General features: G+C 36.0%; 1 protein-coding gene across 1 annotated transcript in view; it reads left to right on the top strand.

The window, feature by feature from the left end:
* Positions 1–20,570, top strand: part of LOC145311954 (uncharacterized) — a 214,592-nt gene that overhangs the window by 188,131 nt on the left and 5,891 nt on the right. The window contains exons 4-9 of the mRNA XM_080151025.1: positions 14,964–15,041; positions 16,001–16,076; positions 17,177–17,272; positions 17,521–17,619; positions 19,838–19,920; positions 20,432–20,493. Of these exons, the coding sequence (XP_080007151.1) occupies positions 14,964–15,041; positions 16,001–16,076; positions 17,177–17,272; positions 17,521–17,619; positions 19,838–19,920; positions 20,432–20,493 (494 nt within the window). The remainder of the gene's footprint in view (positions 1–14,963; positions 15,042–16,000; positions 16,077–17,176; positions 17,273–17,520; positions 17,620–19,837; positions 19,921–20,431; positions 20,494–20,570) is intronic.

Raw genomic sequence — 20,570 nt, 5'->3', positions numbered from 1 at the left:
AATTTATATAATCCTTACCTTAATATATATAACATAGCCCCTACATAGCCTCTCCATCGCCCCTAAATAGCCCCTTACCCTAATTTATATAACATAGCCCCTACATAGCCTCTCCATCGCCCCTTAATAGCCCCTTACCTTAATTTATATAACATAGCCTCTACATAGCCTCTCCATCGCCCCTTAATAGCCCCTTACCTTAATTTATATAACATAGCCCTACATAGCCTCTCCATCGCCCCTAAATAGCCCCTTACCCTAATTTATATAACATAGCCCCTACATAGCCTCTCCATCGCCCCTTAATAGCCCCTTACCTTAATTTATATAACATAGCCTCTACATAGCCTCTCCATCGCCCCTTAATAGCCCCTTACCTTAATTTATATAACATAGCCCTACATAGCCTCTCCATCGCCCCTAAATAGCCCCTTACCCTAATTTATATAACATAGCCCCTACATAGCCTCTCCATCGCCCCTTAATAGCCCCTTACCTTAATTTATATAACATAGCCTCTACATAGCCTCTCCATCGCCCCTTAATAGCCCCTTACCTTAATTTATATAACATAGCCCTACATAGCCTCTCCATCGCCCCTTAATAGCCCCTTACCTTAATTTATATAGCATAGCCCCTACATAGCCTCTCCATCGCCCCTTAATAGCCTCTTACCTTAATTTATATAATCCTTACCTTAATATATATAACATAGCCCCTACATAGCCTCTCCATCGCCCCTAAATAGCCCATTACCCTAATTTATATAACATAGCCCCTACATAGCCTCTCCATCGCCCCTTAATAGCTCCTTACCTTAATTTATATAACATAGCCCCTACATAGCCTCTCCATTGCCCCTTAATAGCCCCTTACCTTAATTTATATAACATAGCCTCTACATAGCCTCTCCATCGCCCCTTAATAGCCCCTTACCTTAATTTATATAACATAGCCCTACATAGCCTCTCCATCGCCCCTTAATAGCCCCTTACCTTAATTTATATAGCATAGCCCCTACATAGCCTCTCCATCGCCCCTTAATAGCCTCTTACCTTAATTTATATAATCCTTACCTTAATATATATAACATAGCCCCTACATAGCCTCTCAATCGCCCCTTAATAGCCCCTTATCTTAATTTATATAACAAAGCCCCTACATAGCCTCTCCATCGCCCCTAATAGCCCCTTATCTTTATTTATATAACAAAGCTCCTACATAGCCTCTCCATCGCCCCTTAATAGTCCCTTACCTTAATTTATATAACATAGCTCTTACATAGCCTCTCAATCGCCCCTTAAAAGCCCATTACCTTAATTTATATAACATAGCCCCTACATAGCCTCTCCATCGCCCCTTACCTTAATTTATATAACATAGCCCCTACATAGCCTCTCCATCGCCCCTTAATAGCTCCTTACCTTAATTTATATAACATAGCCCCTACATAGCCTCTCCATCGCCCCTTAATAGCCCCTTACCTTAATTTATATAACATAGCCCCTACATAGCCTCTCCATCGCCCCTAAATAGCCCCTTACCCTAATTTATATAACATAGCCCCTACATAGCCTCTCCATCGCCCCTTAATAGCTCCTTACCTTAATTTATATAACATAGCCCCTACATAGCCTCTCCATTGCCCCTTAATAGCCCCTTACCTTAATTTATATAACATAGCCTCTACATAGCCTCTCCATCGCCCCTTAATAGCCCCTTACCTTAATTTATATAACATAGCCCTACATAGCCTCTCCATCGCCCCTTAATAGCCCCTTACCTTAATTTATATAGCATAGCCCCTACATAGCCTCTCCATCGCCCCTTAATAGCCTCTTACCTTAATTTATATAATCCTTACCTTAATATATATAACATAGCCCCTACATAGCCTCTCCATCGCCCCTAAATAGCCCCTTACCCTAATTTATATAACATAGCCCCTACATAGCCTCTCCATCGCCCCTTAATAGCTCCTTACCTTAATTTATATAACATAGCCCCTACATAGCCTCTCCATCGCCCCTTAATAGCCCCTTACCTTAATTTATATAACATAGCCTCTACATAGCCTCTCCATCGCCCCTTAATAGCCCCTTACCTTAATTTACATAACATAGCCCTACATAGCCTCTCCATCGCCCCTTAATAGCCCCTTACCTTAATTTATATAGCATAGCCCCTACATAGCCTCTCCATCGCCCCTTAATAGCCTCTTACCTTAATTTATATAATCCTTACCTTGATATATATAACATAGTCCCTACATAGCCTCTCCTTCGCCCCTAAATAGCCCCTTACCCTAATTTATATAACATAGCCCCTACATAGCCTCTCCATCGCCCCTTAATAGCTCCTTACCTTAATTTATATAACATAGCCCCTACATAGCCTCTCCATCGCCCCTAAATAGCCCCTTACCCTAATTTATATAGCATAGCCCCTACATAGCCTCTCCATCGCCCCTTAATAGCCTCTTACCTTAATTTATATAATCCTTACCTTAATATATATAACATAGCCCCTACATAGCCTCTCCATCGCCCCTAAATAGCCCCTTACCCTAATTTATATAACATAGCCCCTACATAGCCTCTCCATCGCCCCTTAATAGCCCCTTACCTTAATTTATATAACATAGCCTCTACATAGCCTCTCCATCGCCCCTTAATAGCCCCTTACCTTAATTTATATAACATAGCCCTACATAGCCTCTCCATCGCCCCTTAATAGGCTCTTACCTTAATTTATATAGCATAGCCCCTACATAGCCTCTCCATCGCCCCTTAATAGCCTCTTACCTTAATTTATATAATCCTTACCTTGATATATATAACATAGTCCCTACATAGCCTCTCCTTCGCCCCTAAATAGCCCCTTACCCTAATTTATATAACATAGCCCCTACATAGCCTCTCCATCGCCCCTTAATAGCTCCTTACCTTAATTTATATAACATAGCCCCTACATAGCCTCTCCATCGCCCCTTAATAGCCCCTTACCTTAATTTATATAACATAGCCTCTACATAGCCTCTCCATCGCCCCTTAATAGCCCCTTACCTTAATTTACATAACATAGCCCTACATAGCCTCTCCATCGCCCCTTAATAGCCCCTTACCTTAATTTATATAGCATAGCCCCTACATAGCCTCTCCATCGCCCCTTAATAGCCTCTTACCTTAATTTATATAACATAGGCCCTACAAAGCATCTCCATCGCCCCTTAATAGCCCCTTACCTTAATTTATATAGCATAGCCCCTACATAGCCTCTCCATCGCCCCTTAATAGCCTCTTACCTTAATTTATATAATCCTTACCTTGATATATATAACATAGTCCCTACATAGCCTCTCCATCGCCCCTAAATAGCCCCTTACCCTAATTTATATAACATAGCCCCTACATAGCCTCTCCATCGCCCCTTAATAGCTCCTTACCTTAATTTATATAACATAGCCCCTACATAGCCTCTCCATCGCCCCTTAATAGCCCCTTACCTTAATTTATATAACATAGCCTCTACATAGCCTCTCCATCGCCCCTTAATAGCCCCTTACCTTAATTTACATAACATAGCCCTACATAGCCTCTCCATCGCCCCTTAATAGCCCCTTACCTTAATTTATATAGCATAGCCCCTACATAGCCTCTCCATCGCCCCTTAATAGCCTCTTACCTTAATTTATATAACATAGGCCCTACAAAGCATCTCCATCGCCCCTTAATAGCCCCTTACCTTAATTATATAACATAGCCCCTACATAGCCTCTCCATCGCCCCTTAATAGCCTCTTACCTTAATTTATATAACATAGCCCCTTCATAGCCTCTTCATCGCCCCTTACCTTAATTTATATAACATAGGCCCTTTATGGCTCCTGTACAGCCTCTGTAATTGTATTGCCCCTTCATTATAGAAGGTAGGGCATTAAGGTAAGGAAGGAATGTGACCCTCTACAGTTTTAAATTTAAGTTTTAAAAGGATGACAAGGATGACAACATTTATAAAAGCAAAGCTCTGAAACGATAGAAAAAAGTTTAATGAACATTAATAATGTAGAGTGTCAGAACTGAATAGTCAGAACATAAATTTAAAATTCGAAACAAAATTGTAAGTAAATTTATTGAGAAATTGCTTACATGCAGGAAAATGCTTAAGGACGTACTCACATTTTTTGGACTTGATTATAGATATGATTCGCTTATAACATTCTATTTTGTTGTCCTAGGAATCAGTATCCCAGAAATCAGATTAATCGGATAATTTTGATACATAAAAATTTGTTCTAAGTTAATAATTAGTATGCTTAAAATGGACGTACGGATATTCTGATAATGATTATAGACTTTCTAAATCGTACCTTTCTACTACAGGAATCACATGCCTAAATTAACAAAAATAGCTAACCGTTACAGACGTACGGACTGATCCTTAATATAGAAAAGCTTTGCTTTTAAAAAGTTAAAAAGATTTTTTGAGGGGATGGGGTAATATTTTTCTTGGGGTGAATTTTCTGGGAGGGTGGAGATACCCTCCCTCGAAATAATTATAAACCCTCTATGAACTTAAAAGAAGCTTCACTGTAAAGGAGAACCATATAGGTTCAGCGGTTAGCTTTTCTACAGACAAAAAAAAGATTACTACTTTATATAATAGGTTATGAAAAAGGAAAAAAAGCAAGATAACAAGGATAACAACATTCACAAAAGCAAAGCTCTAAAATCAGGAGGTCAAACATAAATTTTGTTAAAATTAGCGTAAATCTATAATACAAAGTAGAATGATGTCTGTCCATCAATCTGTCTGTCTGTCCGTCTGTCAGTCCGTCTGTCAGTCCTTAAGATCTCGGTAACCACTGGACCGATTATATTCTACTATTCAGGGAATATACCTACTGGTCCTGTGGTGGTTTTAGGCTATTTTCTTGGGGGGTGGGATACCCCCAACCCCCCCAAAAACAAAAAAATCCCCCCCCATTTTTTTTTTGCTGAAGATTTTCTTGGTCCTATTACGAATTTCGCCAAAAAAAATTTTTATCACCTCTTGGGGCAAAGCCCCTAGAGGCTAGGGGCGAATCTGCTAGTATAGAATATAGTAAAAGGGCATAATTTTATTTTTAGTATTTGATTATAATACTAAACCTTGTTGTCCTAAGAAACATTACTCCAAAACCCAGATGAATGGGACAATGATATTATACAAAAAAAATGGACGTACATACTTTCTAGTAATGAATATAGTATTGTACCCAACTGTTATAGAAATCATTCTGCAAAGTTTGAAATCGATAGGATATTTATAACATGTCTAAATTAAAGAAAATGTCGTCAAACCGTTTGGACGTACGGACAAACCAATCCTTACTATAGAAAAGTTTCGCATTTAAAAAGGAAAATTATAATGAAAATATAATGAATTAATAAAATAAATATAAATAATATAATAACATAATGAAATAAAGAAAAAAGAATAAACTAAGAGAATGAAATTTTTTAGTTAAATAGAATATTGAATAAGGATCATATAATGGACAAACAGACAAAGTAAGTTATAGAGCAGACTTTAAGAGAATATGCTATTACTCAAAGATTATCACGAAACCTAAGTCTTTTGAAGCATAATTGAGAGACAGACAAAATAATTTATAGACTGGATATACATATGTCATGGGAATATTCACTAAAAATCTCAACAGTCTATCTTTAACAATAGCAGAGAAAACCACATGCTTAACTTAATGAGAAGAGCAATGACGAAAGGACTAACCCTAATTGTAGAAAAGTCTCTCTTTTAACAAAAAAAAGTATTTTTTTTGGTCTGAAGCTTAAAAATTTCATAAACTGACTAAATTCTCCATTTAAGGGAAGCTTCACATAGGTCATGGGATGGTTTTTTGCTTTTTCATTTTCAGATTTAAGCCCCTAATTGGTTTAGGCTATTTTTCTGCCTCCTTACATTAAAAAGAGCGCAGCTGCAAGTGAATAAGAAAAGAGAAATATAAAAGAAGAATACATATTATCCTATTATATAAAGTAGTAAAACATAAACAAACGTTGGAGTGGACAAACCTAGGAATGGGACAATCGTCGGAGTGGACATTGCTTATGTAAAACGCAGGAGTGTCTTTTATTTTATTTATAAGATAAAAATCTTTCAAAACAAAAAAAAATCTTGAATATCTTTTCTCACAGACTGAAATTTTAAAATCAGTCTAACAGTTTTCCAAAGTAGGTAAGTTCTATCGAAAGGCAAAGGTTTGAAACAGATAGAACATTTCATTAAACTAAAACATATTTTTTTCTCACATTGTTTACAACTGTCAAATATGTTTTTTTATATGCCTAACCCCTGCAGGGGGCTTATTTGTATATTTATATCTTAACCTAACCTAACCTGTGTAGAAATAACTAAACAAATGTTGTTGAAACCTAATTTTTAAGATATTATAGACACTTCTGCGTTTTACTTATATAATGTCCACTCCGACATTTGTCCGAAACATCCTGCGTTTGTCCACGTTAGTAAGGCTTTCTGTTCTGAAACTTAAGATCTCAATAACTACTAAACAGATTGGGCTTTCTATTTCAGGTAAGCTTAATATTTGTCTTGTAATGGCTTTAGGCTATTTTATTTTAAGTCGAGGGATGGTTTTAGGCTATTCTATTTTAAGTCCTGGGAAGGTTTTAGGCTTTAATTCATTCCCCTTTGAATACAGAGCCAATAGATGCTGGGGGCGTAGCCGCTAGTCGATATACAAAGTTTTTTTTTGTCTGTAGCAAAGGATCTCGTTTGCTGCTAAACCGATATGATGTATGTCTGTCTGTCTATACCGTAGGATCTTGCTAACCGCTGAGTCCTGAGATGATTTTAAGATAGTTTATTTTTTTTCCTTATAATAAAATAACAGGATATTTGTCCATAAAAAGCGAAGCAATATCTTAATTTTTGTTGTTGGAACTGTTATTCAGTTGATTATACCAAGGATCTAAAGGAATAAGACAATGGCCGATAAATTTTTATCCATCCCTAATAATGATACACAAAATTGCAACACTACAACCAAAATATGACAAAAGTCCCCAAAGTTTTGAGCCAACGAATAAGAAAACTTCATTATAAAACTTTGGAGACTATTGTAAAAATTGCCTAATGTTTCCTTTCTCCCTGAGATTATACAGACTATCCTTAAACTAATATTTACATTAACGTAACAGGATGTTTATCAGTATCAACTGAACCGATATGCTTCTCCTTTACATTGAAGCTTATTTTACTCGCAGGAAAAGTTTTCATTTTGGGGAGGGGACCAACACTTTCAGCCCCCGGAAGGTATCACTTCCCTTAAATTCTTAACCTTCCCCCTCCCCCCCCCTCTCCACCACATCTATTCATTAAAGTACTCCTAGGGTCATCTATGGGATTAGCCGTTAGTGACTTAAAAATAATTCAAGTGCAATGATATATTTACCAAATTAATACGATAATTTTGTATACATTTTTTATGAAAAAAATTATTTTGCCAAAGGCAGCCAAAAAATAAGCAGCAAATATTTCAAAAATGCTCTGATAATCAGAGATCTACAGGGATAAGACGATTGTCGATAAAATGATATATATACATACTAGCGGCTCCGCCCCTAGAATTTAGGGGCTCTATATTTGAAGGAATATGGGGGGCAGAAAAATAGTCTAAAACCATACCCAGACTTTTTTTTTATAAAAATGTAATAGCTTAAAACCATCCCGGGACCTATAAGAAGCTTCCATATAAAGGAGGATCACATTGGTTCAGCGGTTAGCGAGATCTTTCCCTACAAACAAAAAAAGCTTACTACTTTATATAATAGGATATACAGTGTGTTTTTTTATGAGAAATTTTTTGAAAGCAATTTTACCTTACTTATAGTTATCAGAATTTAATGATTAATGGCTTATTCTCTTCTTTTTTATAACCTTTAATAGAAAAGCAAAAAATATTTCAGTTTTTATTCAAAAAGTACAGTAAATTAAAAAATTTAAAACTTAGGTGTCAACATCTAAAAATGGTTTTAGTGCATTTTTCTTATAATCTACCTTTGCAAGAATGGCTGCAAAACGCTTCAAAGTTGAGATATAGAGCTAAAAATTTATATAGATACTATTTGTGACATGTACTAGAACATTTTGAAATTTGAAGGCCATATCTCAACCAGGGAGGGAATACTGGCCCCCCAATGTACTCCCTCCATTCTTGGAAAGGGTAGAAGATTTGAGCATAAGAAAAATGCGCTAAAACCATTTCTCGTATTCATTTGAATCCGGTGGATAGGAACCGGTTCTCATCCATACGAAAAAACTATGTCTAGCATCGTATTATATCCAGCTTTCTACGAATATAGATATGTACAATCATAAGATTAAACCCAGTTTTAATCTCATAATTGTACTTTTTATATCCGCGGAAAGCCGTTTATAATACTATGCGAGAAATAACTATTTTAGATGTTGACACCCATGTTTTGAAATTTTGAATTTACTGTACTTTTTAAATAAAAACTGAAATATTTTTTTGCTTTTCTGTTAATGGTTATAAAAAACGAAGAGAATAAGCCATTACTCATTAAATTCTGATAACTATAAGTAGGGTAAAATTGCTTTCAAAAATGCTCTCATAAAAAAAAACACTGTATATATATGTATGTTTATATATTAATTATTCCCATTGATGATTCACAAAATTACCCCTTCTTTAGTTTAGAATTAGTGGTTGAAACATTTAGACACTCAACTTAATGAACTAAACAATCACAAAACAATAAAAAGTCCCCAAGGTTGTTAATCTAACGAATAAGAAAACGGTATTATAAAACTTTGGAGACTAGACAGCACTCTTGGATAAGCCAACTTATAACACTTTGGGAACTATCCTAATCCTCCCTGGCGAAATGACAATGAGATTTTTTGGTAAATTTGTGGCAAACTTTATTCTTAATAAATTAGCACTTGCCAAAATTATACTGGAGAGATATTTCATTGAAGAATAAATCTTTTTTTTTGCCCAAACTTTTCGTCAGCCAATAATAACAGATAAGTTAAACATTGTAAAAATAATATAGTAACTTAACTCGAGTTGTCAACGGCAGAAATTAGGTCCTGAGATGGTTTTAGGCCTGGAAAGGTTTATAACAATTTTATCTGTATTTCTTAAAATAAATTAACAGAATCTTTGTCTGTATGTATAAATGTCTGTCTGTACCGAAGGATCTTGCTAACCGCTGAACCAATATGGTTCTCCTTTACAGTGAAGATTCCTATAGGTCCTGAGATCGTTCTCCTTAATAGGGTAGCTTCTCATAGGTCCTGGGGAGGTTAATAACTATTTTATTTTAATCCTTATACCAATATGGTTCTCCTTTACAGTGAAGATTCCTATAGGTCCTGAGATCGTTCTCCTTAATAGGGTAGCTTCTCATAGGTCCTGGGGAGGTTAATAACTATTTTATTTTAATCCTTATAATAAAGTAACAGGATCTTTGTCTGTATGTATGTAGAGGCTATGTTATATAAATTAAGGTAAGGGGCTTTTAAGTGGCGATGGAGGGCTATTAAGGGGCGATGGAGAGGCTATGTTATATAAATTAAGGTAAGGAGCTATTAAGGGGCGATGGAGAGGCTATGTAGCGGCTATGTTATATAAATTTGCTATTAAGGGGCGATGGAGAGGCTATATAGGGGCTATTTTATATAAATTAAGGTAAAGGACTATTAAGGGGCGATGGAGAGGCTATGTAGGGGCTATGTTATATAAATTAAGGTAAGGGGCTATTAAGGGGCGATGGGGAGGCTATGTAGGAGCTATGTTATATAAATTCGGGTAAGGGGCTATTAAGGGGCGATGGAGAGGCTATGTAGGAGCTATGTTATATAATTAAGGTAAGAGGCTATTATGGGGCGATGGAGAGGCTATGTAGGAGCTTTGTTATATAGATTAAGGTAAGGGGCTATTAAGGGGCGATGGAGAGGCTTTGTAGGGGCTATGTTATATAGATTAGGGTAAGGGGCTATTAAGGGGCGATGGAGAGGCTATATAGGGGCTATGTTATATAAATTAAGGTAAGAGGCTATTAAGGGGCGATTGAGAGGCTATGTAGGGGCTATGTTACATAATTAAGGTAAGAGGCTATTAAGGGGCGATTGAGAGGCTATGTAGAGGCTATGTTATATAAATTAAGGTAAGGGGCTATTAAGGGGCAATGGAGAGGCTATGTAGGGGCTATGTTATATAAATTAAGGTAAGGAGCTATTAAGGGGCGATGGAGAGGCTATGTAGGGGCTATGTTATATAAATTAGGGTAAGGGGCTATTTAGGGGCGATGGAGAGGCTATGTAGGGGCTATGTTATATATATTAAGGTAAGGATTATATAAATTAAGGTAAGAGGCTATTAAGGGGCGATGGAGAGACTATGTAGGGGCTATGCTATATAAATTAAGGTAAGGGGCTATTAAGGGGCGATGGAGAGGCTATGTAGGGCTATGTTATATAAATTAAGGTAAGGGGCTATTAAGGGGCGATGGAGAGGCTATGTAGAGGCTATGTTATATAAATTAAGGTAAGGGGCTATTAAGGGGCGATGGAGAGGCTATGTAGGGGCTATGTTATATAAATTAAGGTAAGGAGCTATTAAGGGGCGATGGAGAGGCTATGTAGGGGCTATGTTATATAAATTAAGGTAAGGGGCGATGGAGAGGCTATGTAGGGGCTATGTTATATAAATTAAGGTAATGGGCTTTTAAGGGGCGATTGAGAGGCTATGTAAGAGCTATGTTATATAAATTAAGGTAAGGGACTATTAAGGGGCGATGGAGAGGCTATGTAGGAGCTTTGTTATATAAATAAAGGTAAGGGGCTATTAGGGGCGATGGAGAGGCTATGTAGGGGCTTTGTTATATAAATTAAGATAAGGGGCTATTAAGGGGCGATTGAGAGGCTATGTAGGGGCTATGTTATATATATTAAGGTAAGGATTATATAAATTAAGGTAAGAGGCTATTAAGGGGCGATGGAGAGGCTATGTAGGGGCTATGCTATATAAATTAAGGTAAGGGGCTATTAAGGGGCGATGGAGAGGCTATGTAGGGCTATGTTATATAAATTAAGGTAAGGGGCTATTAAGGGGCGATGGAGAGGCTATGTAGAGGCTATGTTATATAAATTAAGGTAAGGGGCTATTAAGGGGCAATGGAGAGGCTATGTAGGGGCTATGTTATATAAATTAAGGTAAGGAGCTATTAAGGGGCGATGGAGAGGCTATGTAGGGGCTATGTTATATAAATTAGGGTAATGGGCTATTTAGGGGCGATGGAGAGGCTATGTAGGGGCTATGTTATATATATTAAGGTAAGCATTATATAAATTAAGGTAAGAGGCTATTAAGGGGCGATGGAGAGGCTATGTAGGGGCTATGCTATATAAATTAAGGTAAGGGGCTATTAAGGGGCGATGGAGAGGCTATGTAGGGCTATGTTATATAAATTAAGGTAAGGGGCTATTAAGGGGCGATGGAGAGGCTATGTAGAGGCTATGTTATATAAATTAAGGTAAGGGGCTATTAAGGGGCGATGGAGAGGCTATGTAGGGGCTATGTTATATAAATTAGGGTAAGGGGCTATTTAGGGGCGATGGAGAGGCTATGTAGGGCTATGTTATATAAATTAAGGTAAGGGGCTATCAAGGGGCGATGGAGAGGCTATGTAGAGGCTATGTTATATAAATTAAGGTAAGGGGCTATTAAGGGGCGATGGAGAGGCTATGTAGGGGCTATGTTATATAAATTAGGGTAAGGGGCTATTTAGGGGCGATGGAGAGGCTATGTAGGGGCTATGTTATATATATTAAGGTAAGGATTATATAAATTAAGGTAAGAGGCTATTAAGGGGCGATGGAGAGGCTATGTAGGGGCTATGCTATATAAATTAAGGTAAGGGGCTATTAAGGGGCGATGGAGAGGCTATGTAGGGCTATGTTATATAAATTAAGGTAAGGGGCTATTAAGGGGCGATGGAGAGGCTATGTAGAGGCTATGTTATATAAATTAAGGTAAGGGGCTATTAAGGGGCAATGGAGAGGCTATGTAGGGGCTATGTTATATAAATTAAGGTAAGGAGCTATTAAGGGGCGATGGAGAGGCTATGTAGGGGCTATGTTATATAAATTAGGGTAAGGGGCTATTTAGGGGCGATGGAGAGGCTATGTAGGGGCTATGTTATATATATTAAGGTAAGGATTATATAAATTAAGGTAAGAGGCTATTAAGGGGCGATGGAGAGGCTATGTAGGGGCTATGCTATATAAATTAAGGTAAGGGGCTATTAAGGGGCGATGGAGAGGCTATGTAGGGCTATGTAATATAAATTAAGGTAAGGGGCTATTAAGGGGCGATGGAGAGGCTATGTAGAGGCTATGTTATATAAATTAAGGTAAGGGGCTATTAAGGGGCGATGGAGAGGCTATGTAGGGGATATGTTATATAAATTAAGGTAAGGAGCTATTAAGGGGCGATGGAGAGGCTATGTATGGGCTATGTTATATAAATTAAGGTAAGGGGCGATGGAGAGGCTATGTAGGGGCTATGTTATATAAATTAAGGTAATGGGCTTTTAAGGGGCGATTGAGAGGCTATGTAAGAGCTATGTTATATAAATTAAGGTAAGGGACTATTAAGGGGCGATGGAGAGGCTATGTAGGAGCTTTGTTATATAAATAAAGGTAAGGGGCTATTAGGGGCGATGGAGAGGCTATGTAGGGGCTTTGTTATATAAATTAAGATAAGGGGCTATTAAGGGGCGATGGAGAGGCTATGTAGGGGCTATGTTATATAAATTAAGGTAAGGAGCTATTAAGGGGCGATGGAGAGGCTATGTAGGGGCTTTTTTATATAAATTAAGGTAAGGGGCTATTAAGGGGCGATGGAGGAGCGATAGAGGAGAGATGTAGGGGCCATCAAAGTACAATGTAATATAAATTTGTGGAAGGAGCGATGAAGGGGCGATGTAGGAGCGATGGAGGAGCGATGTAGCAGCGATGTAGGGGCCATCAAGTTGCAATGTTATATAAATTTGGAGAAGGAGCGATGAAGGGGCGATGGAGGAGCGATGTAGGAGCGATGTAGGAGCGATGTAGGGGCCATCAAGTTGCAATGTAATATAAATTTGGAGAAGGAGCGATGAAGGGGCAATGTAGGAGCGATGTAGGAGCGATGTAGGGGCCATCAAGTTGCAATGTAATATAAATTTGTAGAAGGAGCGATGAAGGGGCGATGTAGGAGCGATGTAGGGGCCATCACAGTACAATTTAATATAAATTTGGAGAAGGAGCGATGAAGGAGCGATGTAGGAGCGATGAAGGAGCGATGTAGGGGCCATCAAGTTGCAATGTAATATAAATTTGGAGAAGGAGCGATGAAGGGGCGATGGAGGAGCGATGTAGGAGCGATGTAGGAGCGATGTAGGGGCCATCACAGTACAATGTAATATAAATTTGAAGAAGGAGCGATGAAGGGGCGATGTAGGAGCGATGGAGGGGCGATGTAGGAGCGATGGAGGGGCGATGTAGGGGCCATCAAAGTACAATGTAATATAAATTTGAAGAAGGAGCGATGAAGGGGCGATGTAGGAGCGATGGAGGGGCGATGTAGGGGCCATCAAAGTACAATGTAATATAAATTTGGAGAAGGAGCGATGGAGGAGCGATGAAGGGGCGATGTAGGAGCGATGTAGGGGCCATCAAGGGACTAAGATATATATAATAGTGAAGGGGCCATGAAGAGGCGATATTTTATTAAATAGCCCCTTGGGATAAGAGGACATATCATTACCTCTTTAGAAGGAGCGATTATGGAGCGATAAAGGATCATTTAATCGCCTCTTAGGGCAAGGGGCTATCAAATCGCTCCTTTCAAGGAGTCATAACATCGCCTCTTGTTATAAGGGGCTATTAAATCGCTCCTTTCAAGGAGCCAATACATCGCCCCTTGTCATAAGAGGCGATCAATTAAAATCATCGCCCCATATGGAGCGATGTCATGGAAAGGACTATACCCGAATCGCTTCTAACAAAATTTCAGACGCAAATTTCTTTGTAACAGTCCAATACATACGTAAATTTATGAATTATTTGTCAATTTCTTTGTACTCATATATTGACATAAGAAAATAGACAGTCCTCTGTGTTTTTAGTAGCGTAGCTACTCTGAAGCCATGGTTCATATGTCAGTCCATATATCCGTCTACGCCAACTAGTTCACGTTAGTTCTCATTAACTTTTTTATCTGACATTGTAAAAATTTATAAATTTCTCCGTCTTTAATAATTCGATAAGCTGTACATCTTAATGATAGGTTTGAAGATTTTCTTTACCTTTACATTATGGCAAGAAATGTTTCCTTTTTATCTAAAATTTATTAGCTTCATATAGCTGCGCTACTTATGGAAGAAAAAAAACAGCCCTTTTTAAAGTTATGCGCTTACAGTAATATCGTCAATAAAAAGTTTTCAAAATGAAATCTTTTTTTTGCAGAGATTTTATAAAAACAAACAAGTATAGTGCTTATGTATTGTAGAATTTAAATATATACCCGTGACCGTGCTCAACATGTAACGCATCGCTCGTTGTCGGGTAGGTAATAGGTTTGATTATCGGCTTAGCACCGCGTCGTAACTATATCCGTTTAAAATGTCCCTACTGCTTCTATGTCAGGTGCGCGACATAGATAGTTATAGTGGGGGGAATACTTTGGTCCAAACCAGGCGCAACTCATTACCATGCACAGAATGGACGCCTTGCATCGCAATCAAGTCGCGGAGTATGGTTGAAGATGCGTGTAGAGGTCTAGAACCGAAAGCGACACCAAGCCTCTTACACTACATTGTAGAATTTATAAGGTTTTAAAAATATTTTAATTGTATTTCCTTCCAGGGAGATGAAGAATTGAAGAAGAAAAGTGTATTTGTTAAAGTTCCTTTGAAGGGGGAGGCAGGAGCCCCTTATAAACAGGTTAAAACTTATTAAAAATCAAAACGTATATGAAGAATGAAGATATTATTATGCAAATAAAAAATGGCTGCATACAGGGTACAAAAAATCTACAAGGTAATGCATAACAGGTTGATTTTATTGAATATAAGACTAATCCACAAGAAAAATATGCATTTTTTGTGAGTTAGTCTAAATTCAATAAGTCAATACTTTTATGTACTACCTCGTAGATTTTATCCTGTTTATTTTGTGAATTTTTCATCATTATCCCATGAAACGGTCAGTAGTAGGCTGCCAAATCCTTTATATTTTCTAAGATAGCTCAAATATTAAGAGAGTAATAAGAGTGTCAAAAAAATCAGTTTCCGACGTACACCCTGTATGTTGTTGTATCTTCTTTTTTGCCCAATGTTCATGAATATTAAATGTTTGTTTGTACACTTAAAAAGACAGGAGTAACCAATATCCTTATACTAAAGTAACAGGATGTCTGTGTGTCTGTGTGTTTGTTTGTTTGTACGGAAGGATCTCGCTTACCGCTAAATATATCGGGTTAGCTTCTCATGGGTCTCGGGAAGGTTTATAACTATTTTGGAGAAGGGTACCACCACCCTCCCCAGAGAAATCGACAAAAATAAAAAGAACTCCCTCCCTGAGTACATTTTTGCAATTAACTAAAAACATAACACCATCTATCGGAGAAAAAAATATTTTGGTAAATAGCTGATTTTAAAATAGATTAAAAGGAAACAATTTTATGTGTCCCTAGAGGTCTCTAGGGGCAAATCTGCTAGTAAATTATATTGTAATAGTTATTCATAGCAGTATTTTAGACAGCTTTCGGTCACTAAGGGAAAATTGTCTGAAATACGATGCTATAGATAATTTTTCAGTTTGGTTGAGAACTGGTTCTAATCCAGCGGATATTGATCGGTTTCAAAGCCATGTTGGAAAATATATTCTTTTTATTTTTATAGATGAATGTTCGAGAATATGAAATGTATGCAAATGCGTTACCAGAGTTACAGAAATATTTATCAGAAAACTGCAAAGGTAACTAACTTACTATATAATTCAACAGCCACTTTCAGATTTGTAAGGAAGCTTTCACTGGATATAGAATATATGTGGATATGACCGGGGGAAAACTGTAGTAAATTTAGGTTGCTAACATTGACATTACTTTTGATCAGTTAGTTCACAGTTATTTTAGCCAGATACAAGTTTCACTTTTAATAGAGCTTACATGATATTCTGGTGTGAGATGCAAGTAATGATTAAGCTTTTAAAATTTCTATATATTTTTTTTGTAAATGTTTTAGATTTTAAGATTTTACCTGTTTTACGTTAGAGACCTAGGATGTAGGGACATGTCTTATCATTGATTCATAGATTAAAGTAAGAGAATATGTTTTGGGTTCGTGCTATTGTAACTCTACCCACGGGCCCGGGGTGGGGAACCTGCACTGTCTTTCAATTGAATTTTTGAATTTCAGACAAAAAAGATCCCCACAACTTGGGCCAGGTAGTTCTTTGGGTTATACATCTATATTTACTATTCATAGAATTAGATTAAGTTGATAGAAACAATGTACGAAAAATTAACATTTTTCTAACGTTTTAAATCTTAATGTAGTTATCTTATTGCTGTCATCTGGCTAAAAAATGAAAAGTCTTTGAATATTTTCATTGTATTTTAAACAATAATGTAACAATTACAGAATGATTTACAAAACCAAGTATCACATTTTCGTAATATTAAACATTCGGGAATAGGTTTCCAAACTATTCTGTCAATATAGTGATTACAAGACAAAAATTGTATTTAAAACTTTTGCCATGTGATCAAACATTGAATTTATCTATTTGAACACTCAACTTACATTTATACAATTAGATCATGGCTAAGAAGTCTCAATCACTATTTTCCCCTGTATATTTTGTGTTTATATACTTTATACTAAATCTCTGAAGTTTGAGTAAAGATTTTTAGCAGGAATTTCACTCAACTATTTCAAGAATATACTTCAAGCATTGTATAAGTATTTCAGAGCAAATAGAAATACATATAATACTACTATATGAAATAGTAAGGTTTTCTTTTTAAGAACTCCATTAACCTCTAAAATGATTAAACTTTTATTATCATTCAGGTTTCTTTTGTCTTGGTGTTCCAGAGATAATATACTGCAACTATGTCGGTGATGAGGTTCATGATGTTTTTATCATAGAAAATCTTTTAGCTACAGGTTGTATTACATTTTTTGGGGTCAAAAGCAAACAGTTTTTTTGTGATAATGCAGGCTGCTGACGGACAAAAGACTAATGTACAGCCCATATTGAATTTGGAGTCTTGTCTTTTTAGATTACTATTTCATTCTACTTGTTAGTTGTTTCATATTTATTATAAATTTTAGAATAATTGATTTTAAAACTGATGGTACCTAAAAATCTATTAATTTTTAAAATGTTAACGGCAATATTTTTTCCATTTAAGGATTTCAAACATGTGTAACATCAGATCTAAAGTTATCAAATGGTGGGAAGGATTATCTTCGCTCAACATTGGAAACCCTTGCGCAGTTACACGGGACAGGTATGTTTTATAAATAACTTGGATCTGTCTACATGTGGTGTCCAATATCCATGATTGTATTTGCTCTACTCTGGAGAACCTGGAGCAGTTACATTGGACAGGTTTCCTCAATCTCAAATAAAAAATAATTGGGATCTGTTTACATGTGCTCTTCTATGAAAAATTATCTTTGCTCTAATCTGAAGACACTGGTGAAGTTAGATGGGAAAGGTTTGTTTTATTAATAATTTTGTCTACATGACTCAATCTATCATATGGGGGGAAGAATTTAATAGCTCAAAACCATAATTAACATCCTACGACTTAAAGAAATCAGTGAACCAAAAAAATAATAATTATATTTTTATATACAGAATATTTGAATTTACATTAAAGTTAAGAAAAATAAATAAAAAAACAGAGTAAAATTTAATTAAATTTGATCTCAATGTAATATACTTTAAGGTATCATATTTCAAGATAAAATTAAACAAGGATAACCTAATTCATAAGTAACAAATCACAGACATAAAACCTAATTTACTTAAATTACACAAATAAAACCTAATGTGATTAAATTTTATTAATAAGCAGGGAAAAGGGAATGTGATTCTAACAAACAACTCTAAGTGAAAACCATCAACCCCGTTTCCTTTTTTCTCCCCTTCTTACCCACTTCCCTTTCAGTTAAATTAGGCATTGAATTAATTGTCTGAATAGCAGCCCCTGATTAATAAGGAAAGCAGGGTTAATGAAATGTTGTTAGAGTAGATGCTCATGAATTTTTTCTAAAAATTTCAAATAGCAATCTTATAATGTAGATAGAAGATGAACTTCTTATAATTAGTGACACTATTGGACATTGTTTATATGGTAGATACGATTTGATCAGATCAATATTTTCACCAAAACAATCCCTCTTATGTAACAGGCTCTAGAATAGTTGAAATTACCCAATATAAATTCAATTTTCTCAAAAAAGACACATAGATATAGATATAGAAAATAAAGTTAAATTTCATTAATTTCAGATTATAAAAACTCATAATTATCTAAAAGCTGTGCTGAAATAATGAAATACAGAACAAATAAGTTACAGAATAACCTTGCCACTAAACATGTTTTGAGCCAACTTAGATTATAAAATTCACATTTTAATGTTGTATTTAGTTATTTAATCTTTTAATCGTCTGACATTCATTTAAGTTTTAACTACCGCTTAGTTGTTGATTATTTTTAAAAGCGAAGCTTTTCTGTAATTAGGGTCGGTCCGTCCGTACGTCCGTCCGTCTGTAACGGATAGCTTTTTTTCGCTAATTTAGGCATGTTAGAATTGTCCTATTGATTTCAAACTTTGCATGGTGATTCCTGTAGTAGTTAGGTACGATTTAGAAAGCGTAGCAACTCTATAATCATTACCAGAATGTCCGTACGTCCATTTTAAACATGTTGATTTTTTTACTTTTTTAACAACAAATTTTTATGTGATCTAATAATCCGATTGATCTGATTTTTGGTGTAATGATTCCTGGGACAACAAAGTACAATATTATAAGCGAAGCAACTCTATAATCAAGTACTAAAAATTTTAAGTATGTCCATAAACATTAATCTGTATCAAGCAGTTTTTCAACAATTTTACTTACAATTTTGCTTCGACATTTATATTCTGATTATTCAGTTCTGACACTATACAAGTGTTAGTGTCCGTTTGTCCTACCGTTTCAGAGCTTCGCTTTTATGGATGTTGTCATCCTTGTTAAGTAATCTCCATGTCGTATTGGGAATGTTGGTAATTTGTAATAAATTCGCGTTTACAAAGACATACAAATTCGAACTGCAATAAATGTCAAAAAAAATTAAAAGGAAGAGTTAACATAAAAATGAACATTCATTGATAAACTACCTCAAAATATCATATTATGACAGAAGAAAAAATTGTCGTTAATTAAGGTTGCTAACTTGCCAACAGGAAATCATTTATTGGTCAATTTGTTCATCAAGTATGAAGGGAGGGGTTGGGCTAAGCGGATGGATTTGAGGATCTTTTTTTTATGCAGCCTCAAGTTTAACTTTATTAGAGTACATAATAATCTGGTGTAAGATCCAAGTAATAATAAATCCGTTAGAGGGTGTAACAGAAGAAAGATGGATAAAAAAAAACATAGTTATGACGTTTTTTTAAAACTCCTTGTTTCACAAAATTTATTTATTTTCATTGTTTGTTTATTTTTGTAAGGTTTGGTGTACAAGAATAGCTTGGGAGGAAACGAGGCTGTCATCAAAAAGTTTCCAAACATCGAGGAACAAATCCAAATTAAGGTAATCCAAAAAAAGTTACATTTTGTGTTCATATGCTTTGAACAAGTTATGTTAATAAAGTTCTTGAGTATGTTATTATTCGTTTGTACGATCTTTGTCTGAAAGACCTAACTAGACACCTATATTTATTGCAGATTTCTGTTTCTATAATTTCCATACAACGAACAAAATTGAAGCTGCAGCCTAGTGTATTTAGCTTCATATAGTTTTCTATTCGTTTAAAAATGACAAGGAAAGACTCGATGGACAATTATAAAGCTACCTAAAAGCACAATATATTACTTTACTCATTTTAATCTTGAACTTGAATGTTGCACCATATTTTCGCCTACTTTGATAAAATGGTCCTTCCAGCTAATTATAACTATATCCCCCCAACCAATTCTTTTACCCTATACACTCCTCTCTTGGAGGAAAGAGCTGACCAGTAAATGAGGACACAAGTAGCAACCTAAATTGACGACCAGAAAATCTACATCTATTATTACAATTAATGTATTTGCATTTTTAGGATATTCTTTGTAAAGAAGAACAAAAAACCATGTTGACAACCTATTTCTCTCCATTCATCAGGTTATACGTATCCTATAATATAAAGTAGAAAGGATTTTTGTCTGTTGCTTAATATTTCAATAATACTGAAATGATTG

Source organism: Acartia tonsa, chromosome 2 (genome assembly GCF_053477335.1).
Source record: "Acartia tonsa isolate MP-2025a chromosome 2, ASM5347733v1, whole genome shotgun sequence".
Lineage (NCBI taxonomy): Eukaryota > Metazoa > Arthropoda > Copepoda > Calanoida > Acartiidae > Acartia > Acartia tonsa.
Note: the sequence above shows the minus strand (reverse complement) of the source record. Positions and strands in the feature narration are given on the sequence as shown.